At 39.5% G+C, this 15,437-nt stretch overlaps 1 protein-coding gene across 1 annotated transcript; it reads left to right on the top strand.

The window, feature by feature from the left end:
* Window positions 1–503: 503 nt before the first annotated feature.
* LOC146635349 (alpha-tectorin-like) lies at window positions 504–13,381 on the top strand. Its single transcript, XM_085350522.1, has 17 exons — window positions 504–549; window positions 4,027–4,118; window positions 4,407–4,631; window positions 5,300–5,374; window positions 5,523–5,628; window positions 5,755–5,884; window positions 6,018–6,255; window positions 6,477–6,627; window positions 6,755–6,842; window positions 6,952–7,014; window positions 7,202–7,401; window positions 8,885–9,016; window positions 9,110–9,297; window positions 9,458–9,609; window positions 11,058–11,303; window positions 11,417–11,579; window positions 13,289–13,381. The coding sequence occupies exons 1-17, from the start codon at window positions 504–506 to the stop codon at window positions 13,379–13,381; spliced, it is 2,388 nt and encodes a 795-aa protein (XP_085206648.1).
* The last annotated feature ends 2,056 nt before the right edge of the window (window positions 13,382–15,437 follow it).

The following is a 15,437-nucleotide window of genomic DNA, read 5'->3' as shown; positions in this document are numbered from 1 at the left end:
TAAATAACAGACAGACGAAGGAGTGGGCAAAACTCGCACACTGACTTTTAGAACTTTTAAATGCCGAGTCCTCCTTTTAAAGGATAAATTCAGGGTTTTCTTTGTTTTTTTTGCTCATGATACGCATTCCTCCAGTCTTTTATTCATATTGTTATGTTTCTCTTCTTTGAAGTTTGGTGTTTAATGAGAAAATAAACTTAGATTCAGAGAGGAAATGTGCCAAGTGTTGGTGCAAGGAGACAAATTTCACTGACAGCTGAAGGAGCATGGAGATGTTTAACTCGCACAGTGATGATTGTTCAGTTAGTCTGTTTCTGTGACATCATCAGAGTCATAATTTCAAACATTCTGCATGCTGGGATTTTCCTAACCTTACAGATGATGTACAGTAATAACTCCAAGTGTTACCATTTGATGTTTGTGCTACTTTCTGTCCAATCACAGACGTCCAACTGTGTTTTTTTTTCTTTCAGGTCTTTGTCAGGCGATTGGTTCCCTCCAACATGCTGTGCCCACTGCTCTTCCTGTCTGCATTCATTGTACTGGCAGGTAAGCATGCACCGCAGCTACTTTAAAAGTATCCTTACTAGACTTGAGTATTTGGTGATTAGTATTCAGGAACTGATAATCAGAGACTGAGGAACAAAGACCAAATGACCTGAAGTGAGGAGGGACAGTGAAGGCCATTTGAAGTGCTGATAATCTGACAAACATGGACAGATTTTCCTGGGATCCTTGCTTTCATATCTTTATTTTAGAATAAACAATCATACAAACAAACAAGCATTTTTAAAGAGTTCAAGGGATGTAGATCTCTGTCATCTGCCCATCCATCAATCTGATGGTTCATTAATTACATTCAACACGACTCCCTGAACTCTTTCAAACCCCCTGTCTTGTCTTTTAGTTTCTATGTTTTTCTCGTGGAAGGTTTGGCGCGTTTGACAATGCTATGGTCTTTTTTGCATTGAAAACACTGAGCTTTACTAACATTTTGCTCACATTTAACATGTTTGTGTCCTTAAAGGTCCAAACACAGTAAATATAGTTTTGGGTCTATGTGGAAGAAATTATTTCCTGTTTTCTGTTCACATTCAATTTAACTCACTCATCTTAAACTTTTCACGTAATAACTGAACATTTCAAGTCCTGTTTTATGTTAATATTGAGTTATTTTCGTGGCATTTTGAACTAATAAGACTCAGACAAATTATAACCCCTAGTCCTGATCCTAAACTTGAGTTACTAAATTGAAATTTAAAGACAATAAACCAAAAGTGTAACTTGCAGTTAACTGACAGCATTTTTTTCAGTGGCAGAAACAAGCTTCCATATTTACTGGATGCAGGAAGATAAAACTGTACCATGGGGAAAATATGGATCGCTACACACAAAAATAGCAGTGTGTGTGTGAAGAGAAAGGCACTGTAGAGAAATATATAGTACTAAAAGTTTATACTTCAAGCACTTCAGTTAGTAAAACTGAAAAATGTTTAACAAGGTCACCAATACAAATATCTGCTCTCTTTTAGAATAATATATTAATGCTTATAAAACAGAAAAGATGTGTTAAGATATCTGCAGCCAGCCAGGAGAAAATCACCAAATAAAGTTGAGAATCTTTTTTTTTTTCTTAACTGATACTCAGAGAAATACAAAAACATTAGATGTCATTGAAAAAGTTTAGACCCTCCTTACCCGCCATCAGACGCGTTACTGTAATCTGATTACTTTTTTCAAGTAACGAGTAAAGTAAGGGATTACTATTGCAAAAACGGTAATTAGATTACCGTTACTTTCCCATATAGGAACGCTGCGTTACTGCCTTACTAAAACCGTGATTTTTTTGCGAGAATGTGTCATGACAGTGACGTAAGCGAGCGCGACGTTGGTGACAACAGCTGTGTGCAGATCAACAATGGATCATATATCGATTGTGGGAGAGAGTATGAGCGTGCAGCGTTTAAAGCGTGGAAGTACTGACCTTACTTTGAGTTTGATTCCATAAAAAGTGACAAAAACATTAGCGTCCGTTGTGCGTGGGAAGAAAACTTCTTTTTACAGCAAAAAAAACCCCCTAAACTTCCAAGCAAGCACCGAGTGCGCTACCACGTAATGGGAAACTCACAGAGAAACTCGCAGATTCTTCAACTGACCGCTGCGGCTCACCTGCACCAGGGTAAACCTCCGCCTACCCTCAGTCCTGCTTCACAGGTGAAAATAGAGCAACAGGACCGCTAGTCTTTGACTTTATTTATTTTCTGCTGTGTTTTACTTGCATCTATTTGAAAGACTGAGTGTAAACACAAAAAAATATTTTATTTTATGTGCTGGAATGTGCAGAAAATAGGTTTAAATGTTAAACTAATTTCTTCAAGTCAGAGAATGGTGCATATAATTTAAGTTTTGCTTGATGCATAAAGTTAAAAGATTAAAACTGATAAAACAAGTTTAAAAAAAGAGACTTTTCCATTTGATTACATTTTGTATGATGGATTATGCAGAAAAAGTAGAATTGGGCTGAAAGATCTATCGCTTTATCACCAATTCAGGTTGTAAATCGTGTTTTAAAAAGTAACTAAGTAACTAAGTAATTAATTACTTTTGAAAATAAGTAATCAGTAAAGTAACGGCATTATTTTTTGGGGAGGTAATCAGTAATTAGTTACTGATTACTTTTTTCAAGTAACTTGACCAACACTGCTCGCCATACAGAGGTCCGAGGGATCTCCCAGAAATGGCCAAGCTCATTTCTGGAGAATAGGTGACTGATCTCTTACCCAGTGCAGGTTAGGTTTGCAGTATTAGTTACCATCATGATATGCCCCAGTCACACTTTCACAGGACAGGAAACCCAGCGTAAATAAGATTGAATCCACACTTTTAAGCTTAAATTTCAAAACTTACATTTAACTACTGATTTTATCTACTGTTCTGTTTTTATCTGTTTTGATTTTATATACTGTTTTGTTTGTTTGTTTGTTTGTTTGTTTGTTTGTTTGTTTGTTTTATTAGTTTCAGGTTGGCCATTCTTGTATTTTGCTCGTTTGTGTTGTTGTGTTTGCACATCTCTGTTGCTTGTGGGGCTCGCACACAAGAATTTCACTCGCATGTGCTGTGCCAGTGTGCCTGCACATGTGATGTGACAATAAAAAGTGATTTGATTTGATTTGATTTGTTAATTAGTTAGTTAGTTTATTTGCTTGTTTTAATCAATTTTAAATCATGCTTTTTATTTTTTTTTTGTTTCTAATGTCTCTGTAAAGCACTTTGAATCACCTTGTTGTTGAATTGTGCTATACAAATAAACTTGCCTTGCCTTGCCTTGCCTTGAATCCTGCTTCGTAGTGGACCTCCAGTCTTTGCATTTGGAGTTTTTTCCCTGTCCATATCTGTCTGTTACTGGTTTTTCAGCTTCACCCTGATTATCTGTGAGTCCCTGTCATGTATTTCATACATTTTGTTTTACTTTGTTTTAGCCTCACTGGCACTCTGAATGTTATCAACTCATCATATTCAGATCAAAACAGCTCTCATTCTCTTTTCCAAACACTGCATAGCTGATCTATACGATGCAATATCTGAAGTTACAACATAGTAACATTTCTGTACTTTAGTGTTTAGGCCTGTCGTGAGAGTACATGTTAATGTACTACCGTAACATAGATAAGACTTCATAAGTCCCCATATATCCATCAACCCTATTACTTTAGCAAAATAATTTGAATAGTTGTTTTACACCAGCTATGAGACTGATCATGACCTATCCGGCTGTCCATCGCTGCATCGAGTATGCTCTGCTATTACAAATGAGAGTGTAAAGTGAGTAAGTAATAAAAACGTTAAGTCTACTATACCCATCCATATAAGTTCCCCAAGTTTAACTTGTAATCTACCCTCCTTTTCCAAGATTTTGGCAACTTGTACGAATACTTTGTTTCTACAAACGCGTGAATGTGAACCTTTGTTTGTCCTAACAGCTAACAAGCTGCAGCTCACACCTCTCACGTGTGTCTGTGTCTTCAGGGGCTCAGCAACAGTCAGTCACTCAAGCTTCAGTGGTGGACATCAGCTCATGTCCCATCACATATTATGGACAGAAGTACGGGAAGCTCTATGTGAGTAGGATGAAGCCTGATGTTTTAGCAGAGCTTTATGTGTTGTTGCTGTTTAATCTCCACCTGTAGCAGAGATGATGTTTGCAGACTGAGTGAAGAGTTCAGAGATCAGCGTCTTATTAATGTCCTCTGCAGTGATGCTGAGTATGTAACCATCACCTGATGCAGCTTCCTGAAGAAGAGCGAGAGCTCTGACTGAAACCTGAGCACCAACAGTTCAGCTGTACATGACAGAAAAACCCACAAAATATTTTGCTATTTGATTTGTTGTGTCTCTGATTTTTACAGGTGACCTTCACAAGACGAGACATTGTGATGTGTTTTGACAAGTTTTACGACCCTAGGAATGAAGGCGACTGCATCGTGGGGAGCTCACCTGACAAAAGGAGAGCAGCTTTTAATATAGTTCAAGCAGAGTCTGTTCTTGAACGTTGGGTTAAAAATAAAACACAAACAATTCAGAACAGTTTGAGATGCAGTGTGCAAATAACCATGCAGATCAGCAGTTCAATGGTGAGTCCTGCTCTGCATCACAAAGCCTGAAGGGTGTGCCTAAAATGAATAGTTTCAATCAACACTGAAAACAAACATAAAATGAAAAATGTTTTTTTTATTTTTTAAAGGGACATTGTAGACTAATTAACATGAGTATGTCAGATGCAGCCGTACAGGCTAGTTTTCACCTGAAGGGTGAAGGAAAACCAAAGATGCAAAGGCATCTAAGCGTACACAGGAGACAGGACCAACGCATGTGAATGGTAAAAGTAATGCATAATCATAACCAAACAAACTAAACATCAAAAGCAACTATTAAAGATTGAAAACAGAAGCACTTTAAGACAATACAGACCATGAAAACAGAGACTTGCATGGATATCACTTCAGTATATGACAACATGTTGGATTATGATCGTGTTTGTTTAAAAATCACTTTTTCTGCTATTTTTGTTGCTAGCAGAAGGATTGGTCTGATGATTGGTTATATAATCACCTGATTTAAAAACATGTGTGATGACTGTAGTTTTTATAGCATATGGAAACACTCCATTATGAAATTCAAAATGTTTTAGCAATGCAGCTCAACAGGCCCAATGTTAATGTTGTGAACCTGAGCTTTTCTAAACACTTTCAGATGAAACTTCTTCACAGTGACTGAATCTTTCCTGTTAACCTGTTTACAGATTAGCTTACACCTATTCAACTTTGGGACAGAAGCAGCTATGTTTTTGGAAGCAGCTGGCATTGGTTTAGTGGCGGTGAGTCTGTGTGTATATGAACAATAACACTTTGACGTAATATGTTAAATACTTTATATTTAATGCCAACATTTGTGTCTGTTTTCAGCTTGATGTCAGTTCTTTCTGTTCTGTGATTATAACATTAGCTGTGTTTGTTTCTGTTTAGTTCTATACTCAGGTCAGTGATGTCGTAATCAACAAAGTAGAGGTTAATAACATTGTTTACAAGTCTCAAAATCATACCATAGATATCAGTGGATGCAGACACTCAGGTTAGTGAATCTTAAACTCCTACCGTGACTTTGGGATTATGTAATTCTGAAAGATTTGATTGTTACTGTTTTATTTGCACTTACAGTTGGAAAACTGTTGAACTAAAGTGAAGCCTCTCTTCCCAGGTACTGTGTATAAACCTGGTACTGTGGTCAACTCTGACCCACAAATCTGCTCCAGTGTCACCTGTTCTGAGACTGCAACCCTCCAGACCTCTGGTTGTGGTCCATTGGAGCATTGTCAAGGCAACGGCATGTAAATATTTTCTCTTCATATTTTGTTACTAAAAGGTTCTACAGTGAAATAACTTAAGAAATAGAGGGTCCCCTGGGGTAACCTTCTTTGGCAGCAACTCATGGTGATGTTTGTGGTTGGTTGCCTTTGTTAGCTGTGTGTTGGACTCCACCTGCACTGTGACCGGCCCCACTGTCATCGACGTCCACGGCCATATGAACTCCATCCAGGATCGCTGTGCATACTCTCTGTTCTCGACTCCGTCACTCCCAGACTTCCTTGTTCTGGGGAACTTCAGGGACAGACGTCGTAAAGATGTGAGCTTTTTGGACAGTGTGACGCTGCGTGTGGACGGGCATGACATTCACCTGGAACAAGGTGGGAGAGTTCAGGTAAGCGACCTACAGCCACAGTTCATGTGTCAGAGTGGAGTCTGATCCAAAGTCCTCCCTCATCCTCTGCTGTGTCTCCTCGCATCGTTCTTCTCAGGGCTGTTAGAAGCAGTTCTTTCAGAGCTGCTGAACTCAGTGGTTGTTGCTGTGAAATCAGCCTGTTTGTGTGTTTGACATGTTTCACTCAGTGTTTCCTCCACTTTGTCTCTGCTGTGATGCAGCTGGACGACTCCACACTGACCCTCAGCAGCTCACCTCAGTTGGTTCATGGTGTGCAGCTCTCTAAGGACCAAACTGGAGTCACTGCCGAACTCACCAACCTCAACATCTCTGTCTTCTTTGATGGCAACACCGCACAGATCCTCTTAGAAGGTACAGAAAATAAAGTTTAACTCATGTAATGTAAACTGTAAACTGTGCTGTTATTTATTGAGCTGCTGTGTTCCTCCAGTTTGAATATTGATGCTGATCTGACTCATTCTGTCCTGATCCTGTGCAGGACCTGCTGGTTCATCTGTGGAGGGTCTGTGTGGAAACTCCAGCAGCTCTCTGAGTGACCTGAGGCTCTCTGAGTACAGCTCCACCAGGTAAGACCTCATCACAAGCTCAGAGTCCCTCTGACTGCTGCTGCTGCTGATGTTGCAGATATTCTGTTTGTATGAATGAGCCTGAACTTTGTTGTTTGTCGCCCCCTAGCTGTGAGATGCAGTACAGTGAGACTGCTGACAGCACGATCGACTGCACCAGTGTGACTGAACGGTGAGCAGACTGATCCACAAGGCAGGATCTGTTTACCCTTTGACGTAATAAAAAACATGTGTGTTGATCTGTCTTGTAAATTACATGGTACATCGCATGTGACTGTAGCATAGATGGAAGATAAACACAACTGATTACAGATTATTATTTTATTGTCTTCAATTTTGTTTCTCTATCTGTGGTACAGCTGTAATCTCCTGAAGGAGGCGCCCTTCTCCTCCTGTAACACTGACATCGACCCAGAGCCCTACATAACCGCCTGCACCGACACTTTGTGTAAATATCCTGCAGTGGACGGACTCAACTGTCAGTTCCTGAAGGCCTACGCCAGAGCCTGCAGTCTACACAACCACGCTCTGGATGGCTGGACATCAAAGACCGGCTGCTGTAAGATGTTAATAAGACCTTAATAAGACGTCAGATTGTCACTGATTTCTAGAATCGATTCAATTCTGATTCGATTCGATTTGATTTGAATCGGGGAAATTTGGCCTCAGACAGTCAGAAATATTATAATTCAGATCATGCATCAGTACATTTCTATATTTTTATATCTATAAAAAGAAAGCTGACACTTGCGAGACTTTATCAAAGGTGTAAGCATCACAGCAGATACCTTTGTGTCAAAGTAACTGAGGATAAAACACAGAAAAACATGAAGGTGATTTTCCTGGCCTGAGATTTTATAAAAATATTCTGTAGTAGATCAAAAACGAAAGAAACCCATTAATCAGCATATGAACATTACCTGATGCTGCTGAAGTGAAGCAGAGCAAAGTTACAGAGGTTTTATTAGAGACACAGCTAAACGTTTTGCAATTTTGCACAATTTTAAAAAGTTTAAATTTGTTCAGTAGCCTATTGAACAGCAGAAATTAGCTTTTCTTTTCGGAAGTAAGTAAAAGGAAAAAAACAGCGGCCAACAGTGCTGTAAACAATGGTAGACTTGTGCGCAAGCGAATAATGAAGAAAACAGATTTTTAGACTGGAAACTTGTTAGCAGAGACGGGTCTTCCAGCAGAATCTGCATGAATATTGAAGATACTTATTATCTAGACGGAGGAATAATCACATGTGGGGCATCGGCTTTCATGGGAACATTCACACCAAAAGGTGACTTTGTTTATTGAACTCTCGCGTATACTCCGCAGCATAACAGGAAGCATCCTTTCAAAATAAAATCACAACAGATGACAATGAGGGCATACCTATTAACTAGCTCAACAAAACTGTTCTTGAAGTAGACTGAGAGAGAGAGAGAGAGAGAGAGCTGTGCATGAAGTGTGATTGTATCGTGGTGGAAGCAAAACAGCAAAAGTCAGAGGAAATTCACGTCGATGTTTATCAAATGTGAAGCGTAGTTTGCTGCTTCTTTTGCGGCTGGTTCAGTGAAAACCTGCAGCTTCGGAATCTAGCGCAAAAAATACGTACACACAAAGCGTGGACCCGCCGAAACATCAGAATCAGCGAGCTGTCGACTTTCAGCCCCAGTCCGTGCCGTCGGGTGAGAAAGGCAACATCTCACTGATTCTGATCCTGATCCGCGGGTCCGCGCTTTGTGTTTACGTCTTTGTGCAGAATCCATGTACCTGCTCTCATTTACTGTTTTAGCTGTTTGGTGGTTGTTGAAATTTTGTGAGGTTTAACCTGAGATTCTGGCTTTTCGGGCAAATTAAAATTTAGATTAAAAAATCGATTCAGGATTTTAATGAATCGATATCACGTTATCCAAGCTAGAATCGATTTTAATCGATAAATCACTAATCAAAACCCACCCCTATTAATAAGCTCTCCTTTGTTAAAGAACTGAACTGTGGATTTTTAGAGCTCCCACGTTTTCAGGATAATACATCAGTGTGTTCCTCTGTAGCCTCTGAGGCCTTCTGTCAGGACAGGACCTGCAGCGATCACGAGTTCTGTGGTGAGAAGACGGTCAGTGGTGACACTCGCTGCTTTTGTCGGGCCATTTTTGCCTCCAAGTACCAAGCAAACAACTCTTTGGGTACGACAGCTGTGACATCACCATGACAACAGGGCTGAATAATGTAGGAAAGCTTCTAACTGTGATTTTTCTGACTGATATTGTGACGTTCAGGTGATGCAACGGTCTGCAAGGAGAACTCTGCTTCACTAACTCTGGTCGGTTGTCTCCTGGAGGACAAAGACATCAATTACTCTGCTTTACAGCTCAACGACCCGACCTGCAGGGGTCGGGTGGACAAGCTCACCCACATGGTGACCTTCAGCTTCAACAGCAGCAAGAGATGTGGGACGGTGGTCACGGTGGGTTTCATCTCCTGCTGTTTAAGCTTTGATCTCTGTGAATTCTAAAATTTTTGGTCATCTGAAGTTTATACCAGTCAGTCAACATCTTAAACAGTATCAGATGTTAAAGATGAAACAATGAAGAACTTGCTTAGTATCTGATTATGTGACCCTGCAGACCAACAACAGCTACATCATCTATAAGAACACCATCAGGAGCCAGAATTACTCTTCTGATGTCATCACTCGCAAAGACCAAGTCCAGATCGACTTCTCCTGTGTTTACAGTCAGCCAAGCATCCACACTGCAACCTTCAGAATCAGAGACTGGTTTGTAGTGGCTGCTAGGTATTGTTTGAATATTTGTTAAAATGTGGGCATTGCTAACAGTGCAAGTATTTTAAGATGTTGGGATTAGGGCTGCTCGATTATGGCAAAAATGATAATCACGATTATTTTCACTGAAATTGAGATCTCGATTATTTGACGATATTTATTTAACCCTTACGACCTACTATAGAACCAAGTCCGCCAGAGCTTATATTATTTTTTTACATGTTGTAGTGCCATTTGTGGGAGCATTTCAAGTTGCTATACAACTATTATAGCCCATATTTTAATAATATGTATGCATTAAGTCCATAGTAACTACATTAATTGCAAAAAAGTGCAATAAACTACAAAAAAATTGAAAATAATTTTTGTTTTTTTTACATATATTTCTACTTGGAGAAATTTAAGAGGTTTATCCCTCAAAACTTTAAATACAAAAAGTTGCAAAAAATAGTTTACAACAACAGGAAATTTATTTTGAGTGTCTTCATAGTTTTATTTTGGAGATACACCAATTTTTATATACTGCAGGAAAAACGAAAAAACAATCCTATGATGCAAATTTGCAAAGAAAACAGCATGTGCATGAAAATAAACTATTTCCAGCAGTGCAATTCGAGTTCTAAGCATCCCAGAAACTATTCAGAAAAGTCAAACATGACTTATAAAAACACCAGTGTAGGCTTTTAAGGCCTACAAGTAAAAAAAACTACATTTCCGCGAAAATGACGTCACTTCCGGTTTCGGGCAGGAAATGGCGGACATGCGATAGTTCACGCTGACGTCTGTTTCACTGTGGGAAGTGTTACGAACAGCTGATCGGATCGGCAAAGCGTGTTTCTGGAATATTATGTTTTTGTTCCTGCAAGAGCTTTTTATGCAATTTTTGCAAAGCTTTATGTGGAAGGAAACCGTGACCGAGGACAAGCTGATGGCATAAGATGTAAGTACAACTCCTCCGGTTTCATATGCAAAACAAATTATTGCGCTAGCTTACACGGCTCAGGGTTCTTCAGGGATTTAAAAATAGTTACACAAAACGGAGCATGCTGCTCTGACCGGATTTAAAGGGTTAACAATGACTTTAAAAAATAATATAAAATAGTGTGCAAAACCACTGAAGTTTGTTCTTTTTTTTTTACCTCTCTTTTCAACCAACGGCAGTCACTCTCCTCTCCAAATAACTTCTGCTTAGCTTTCCGAGCTTCCCTCGTGTCCTCTTAATCAGCGGTCTCCACCCTTTTTTGCGCCACGGACCGGTTTATGCCCGACAATATTTTCACGGACCGGCCTTTAAGGGTAAATGAGGGAGGGGCTAATAATCGGCTCAGTCATTTTTAATGATCGTTGAAAGCCCAGATCGTAATCGTGATTAAAATTCGATTAATTGAGCAGCCCTAGTTGGGATTGTTGTTAACAACAGTGTAAATGTGTGCATTCTGCAGGTCCGTTGCACAGCGCATCACATCTGGAGCTTGGAATTACACTCTGACTATCAAGGCCTACACTGATGCCGGCCGCACACAACTTGTGGAGTGGAACAGTGAATTGCAGTTGAACGAGAAAATCTGGATGGTGTTGAAGACCGATGGCTTGGATGGAAGCATGGTCAGTGTGGTGACCGACTCCTGCTGGGCAACTGACAAGGCATCACCCACCAGCAGTCCAAGACATGATCTGATCATTAACGGGTGAGAGAAACTCAGAGGTGGTGGTTGCTCGCTGCTGCTCAGAGATTAATTCAACTCCTTTTGATCACTATTATGGACTCCTGAACAAAGTTTATTTTCCTGCTTATGATCAGCTGTGCAAACCCTGCTGACCCGACGGTGCAGGTGGAGGAAAACGGACTGGCAACCTCCACTTACTTCTCCTTCAACATGTTCCGGTTCACTGGGGGCTCTAGTGACATCTTCCTTCACTGCCAACTCCACCTGTGTCCCAAACAGGGGAACAACTGCATCCCGGTACGCAAATGTTCATAGAAAGATATACCAAATCTGGCCATCTTTTCTGATTTCATGAGACATTGCTCTGCACATAGACATTTCTCTTCAGTGTGCAAATGTTCAAGCACTGAAGCGCATTATTTACTGTTCCTTATCCATAGTGTCTTTTGCTATTGATGTCCAAATAGCTTCTAGATGTCCACAGAGAATTGGTTTGCATAAAACGAGCTGTCTTTGAATACATTAAATCTCAAATCTGCTCAACAGAACTGAAGTCTGACCTTTCGCTTCGCCATTTCATCAGGTCCAGAACTTCACATTCTTTTTTCTTGGTCAAATAGTGTCTGCACAGCTTTGACTTATGATTGGGGTCAATGTCTTGTTGGTATATGAACCCACGACTAATCAGCTCCGGTCCAGAAGAGACTCCATAATGCACTAAAATGTTGTGGTAGACTTTCTTGTCCATGACACCATAGATTTTTTTCCTAATTTGCCCGAGCTGTTAGATATGGGTGCAGTGCATCAAGCATTAACCCTTTAAAGGCGGTCGGAGCAGCAACGCTCCGTTTTGCGTAACTATTTTTAAATCCCTGTAGAACCGGAACCATGTAAGCTAGCACAATAATTTTGTTTTGCATATGAAACCGGAGGGGTTGTACTTACATCTTATGCCATCAGCTTGTGCTAGGTCACGGTTTCCTTCCACATATAGCTTTGCAAAAATTGCATAAAAAGTGCTTGCAGGAACAAAAATGTAATATTCCAGAAACACACTTTGCCAATCCGATCAGCTGTTCGTAACACTTCCTACATTGAAATAGACGTCAGCGCGAACGATCGCATGTCCGCCATTACCTGCCCGAAACCGGAAGTGACGTCATTTTCGCGGAAAATGTAGTTTTTTTACTTGTAGGCCTTAAAAGCCTATACTGGTGTTTTTAAAAGTCATGTTTGACTTTATGCTTTTCTGAATAGTTTCTGTGATGCTTAGAACTCAAATTGCGCTGCTTTAAATAGTTTATTTTGATGCACATGCTGTTTTCTTTGCAAATTTGCATTATAGGATTGTTTTTCAATTTTTCTGCAGTATATAAAAATTGGTGTATCTCAGAAATAAAACTATGAAGACACTCAAATTAAATTTCCTGTGGTTGTAAACTATTTTTTGCAACTTTTTTGTATTTAAAGTTTTGAGGGATAAACCTCTTAAATTTCTCCAAGTAGAAATATATGTAAAAAAACAAAACAAAAACGATGTTCAATTTTTCTGTAGTTTATTGCACTTTTTTGCAATTTATGTGGTTAATATGGATTTAATGCATAAATATTATTAAAATTTGGGCTATAACAGTTGTATTGATGTATAGCAACTTGAAATGCTCCCAAAAATGGCACTACAGCATGTAAAAATATAAAGTAAGCTTTGGCGGCCTTGGTTCTATGGTAGGTCTTAAAGGGTTAAAAGGTTCTTCAGCTTTTGAAAATGCTGTTTCTGATGCTGTTCATTGTTATCACCGGAATTCATCATTTTTAAAAGATGAATCGACCCATATATAATAGATGCTGATCGACTTTCAGAGACTACTATCATCAGATTCAATAAAAATGTTATAATTGGAGGGTTTTGACACAAAAGATGAAATGTTTGCTGTCAGTGGCTTCAGTCCTAAATGAATGGATCACTCTTGGTTTTGTAAAGCCTGGACTTTGTCTTTAACTTCCAGACGTGTAACACACCTGCTCGGGTACGCAGATCTGCCAGTTTGACATATGAACCTGAAGCTCCAGCCTTCATCAGCGTGTCCTGGACTTATTAGGTAAGGTACAATCGGCTTTTGTGATTTACCATCATATATGTTATGTGGTGATTGCTGAAGAGAACAGTGAAGTTTAAGTAAGAAATTCAGAAAGAGGAAAAATGCCTGAGGAAACCTCACTGGTGGAGGTGGAAAGAGACATTACAGATATGTTAGCAATTTTTACTGGAGTTAAGTTTTCTGCCCACCTAAACTGATGGGTTTGTATTTCCAACTTTGCCTGATAAGCTGTTGAGTGAATAAAATGTCCTAGTTTATACAGTGGTTCAAAAAGGTGTTTCCCCCCTTCCTGATTTGCTATTTCCTTTGTAGATTTGTCACACTTAAATGTTTCAGATCATCAAAAGAATTTAAATTTAAAATTTTAAGAGGAAAAAACCTACATGGCCCTGTGTGAAAAAGTGATCGCTCCCTTAAACCTTATAACTGGTCGGGCCAAACTTAGCAACAACAGCTGAAACGAAGCGTTTACCATAAATGGCAGTCTGTCTTGTACAGTGCTGTGAATGAATTTCGGCCCGCTCATTTTTGCAGAATTGTTGTAATTTAGCCACATTGGAGGATTTTCAAGCCTAAACCACCTTTTTGAGGTCATGCTACAGCATCTCAATCAGATTCAGGTCAGGAATTTGACTTTGGCCACTCCAAAGTTTTCATTTTGTTTTTCTTAAGCCATTGAGGTGGACTTGCTGTTGTGCTTTGGATGATTGTCCTCCTGCAGAACCCAAGTGAGAATATACGGCCATCTGTTCGTGATCTCAGCTTGAGGTCAAGAATCGTTCTTTTGTGACCTCCTGGATGAGTTGCTGATGCACTCTTGCAGTAATTTTGGTAGGCTGGCCTGTGAAAGTTCATCACTGTTCGAGGTTTTGTCCATATGTGGATAATGGCTCTCACCGTGGTTCACTGAAGTCCCAAAACCTTACAAATGGCCTTCTAACCCTTTCCAGACTGAGAGATGTCACCTACTTTGTTTATCAGCCGTTTCTTTGGATCGTGGTATGTTGTTTTGCTTTTTGAGATCTCTTAGCTTGCTTCAGTTTGTTAGAAAATTTCTATTTAATTACAAATACTTTTTCATACAGGGCCATGTTATCTTTGTCTAATATTTAAATTTTTTGATGATCTGAAACACTTAAGAGTGACAAATACACAAAAAATAGGAAATTAGGAAGGGGGCAAACACTTTTTCACACCACTGTATGTCACCTGACAGTCCAGCATCAGGGCAGAGGTCATCCTCAAACACAGATGATTCCAACAGAAGAACTGGGATATGATTTGTGAAAAGGAGCCAAGGTCTGTGACAGAAAGAACAGCAGTCACAGTTTACTCTGGTTGTCTTCTCAGGTGGTTTCCACGGTGACTTGGATGGACTGACTGACCAACCGAGTGCTGACCTAATGTGACAGTGTTCGCAGAGACAAGAGACATGCTGCTTTTATCCATCTCCTTTATACTTGTACTATTCCTGCTAAAGGATGGAAAAATAAAGCGTGTGGTAACCAGTCTGTGTTTTTCCAGAATTTCATTACTTCTACTTTTTGGCTCTGAAACTGTTCAGCTTGAACTCCAGTCTTTTCAGCTTTAATGAATATTTCCTGCAATACATTCAGAGGCTTTGAAAAGCTGACGGGCTTAGAAAAATGAAAAGATGTGCACTAATATTAGTGTTACAGACACCACCCATTCATTCCACATTTAAACATACAGTTGTGGTCAGAAGTTTATATACACTCATCATGAATGTCATGGTAATTTGTTTTTTTTAAATAATTTATTGGAACTGACCTTTTTCGATGGTGGAATGATGGTATAGCATACATGTTTAATTACTTTAAAAAATAAGAGCTGGGTGCTCAAGTTTGAATTTATTTGGAATTTTCTCTAATTCACACAGGGTCGAAAACTATGCATAAAGACTTAAATATATACTTACATCCTCACTAGTATTTGGTTAAATGTCTCAGAAGGTTTGACCTCAACCAAACACTTTTGGTATCCATCAACAAGCTTCTGGCATAATTCAGGCTGGATAACTGACCATTCATCATGG

This window comes from Diplotaxodon limnothrissa, linkage group LG3 (assembly GCF_057381915.1).
Source record: "Diplotaxodon limnothrissa isolate DT_005_m linkage group LG3, D_limnothrissa_male_GT1.1, whole genome shotgun sequence".
Lineage (NCBI taxonomy): Eukaryota > Metazoa > Chordata > Actinopteri > Cichliformes > Cichlidae > Diplotaxodon > Diplotaxodon limnothrissa.
This window is presented reverse-complemented; position numbering and strand designations above follow the sequence as displayed.

What these genes read in the sequence shown, in the direction of transcription:
- LOC146635349 (XM_085350522.1), top strand. Translation starts at nt 504, where the DNA reads ATGCTGTGCCCACTGCTCTTCCTGTCTGCATTCATTGTACTGGCAG. An exon ending in CTGGCATTGGTTTAGTGGCG is followed by an intron (nt 5,375 to 5,522) that starts GTGAGTCTGTGT and finishes GTTTCTGTTTAG; the next exon opens with TTCTATACTCAGGTCAGTGA. An exon ending in CGCACAGATCCTCTTAGAAG is followed by an intron (nt 6,628 to 6,754) that starts GTACAGAAAATA and finishes GATCCTGTGCAG; the next exon opens with GACCTGCTGGTTCATCTGTG.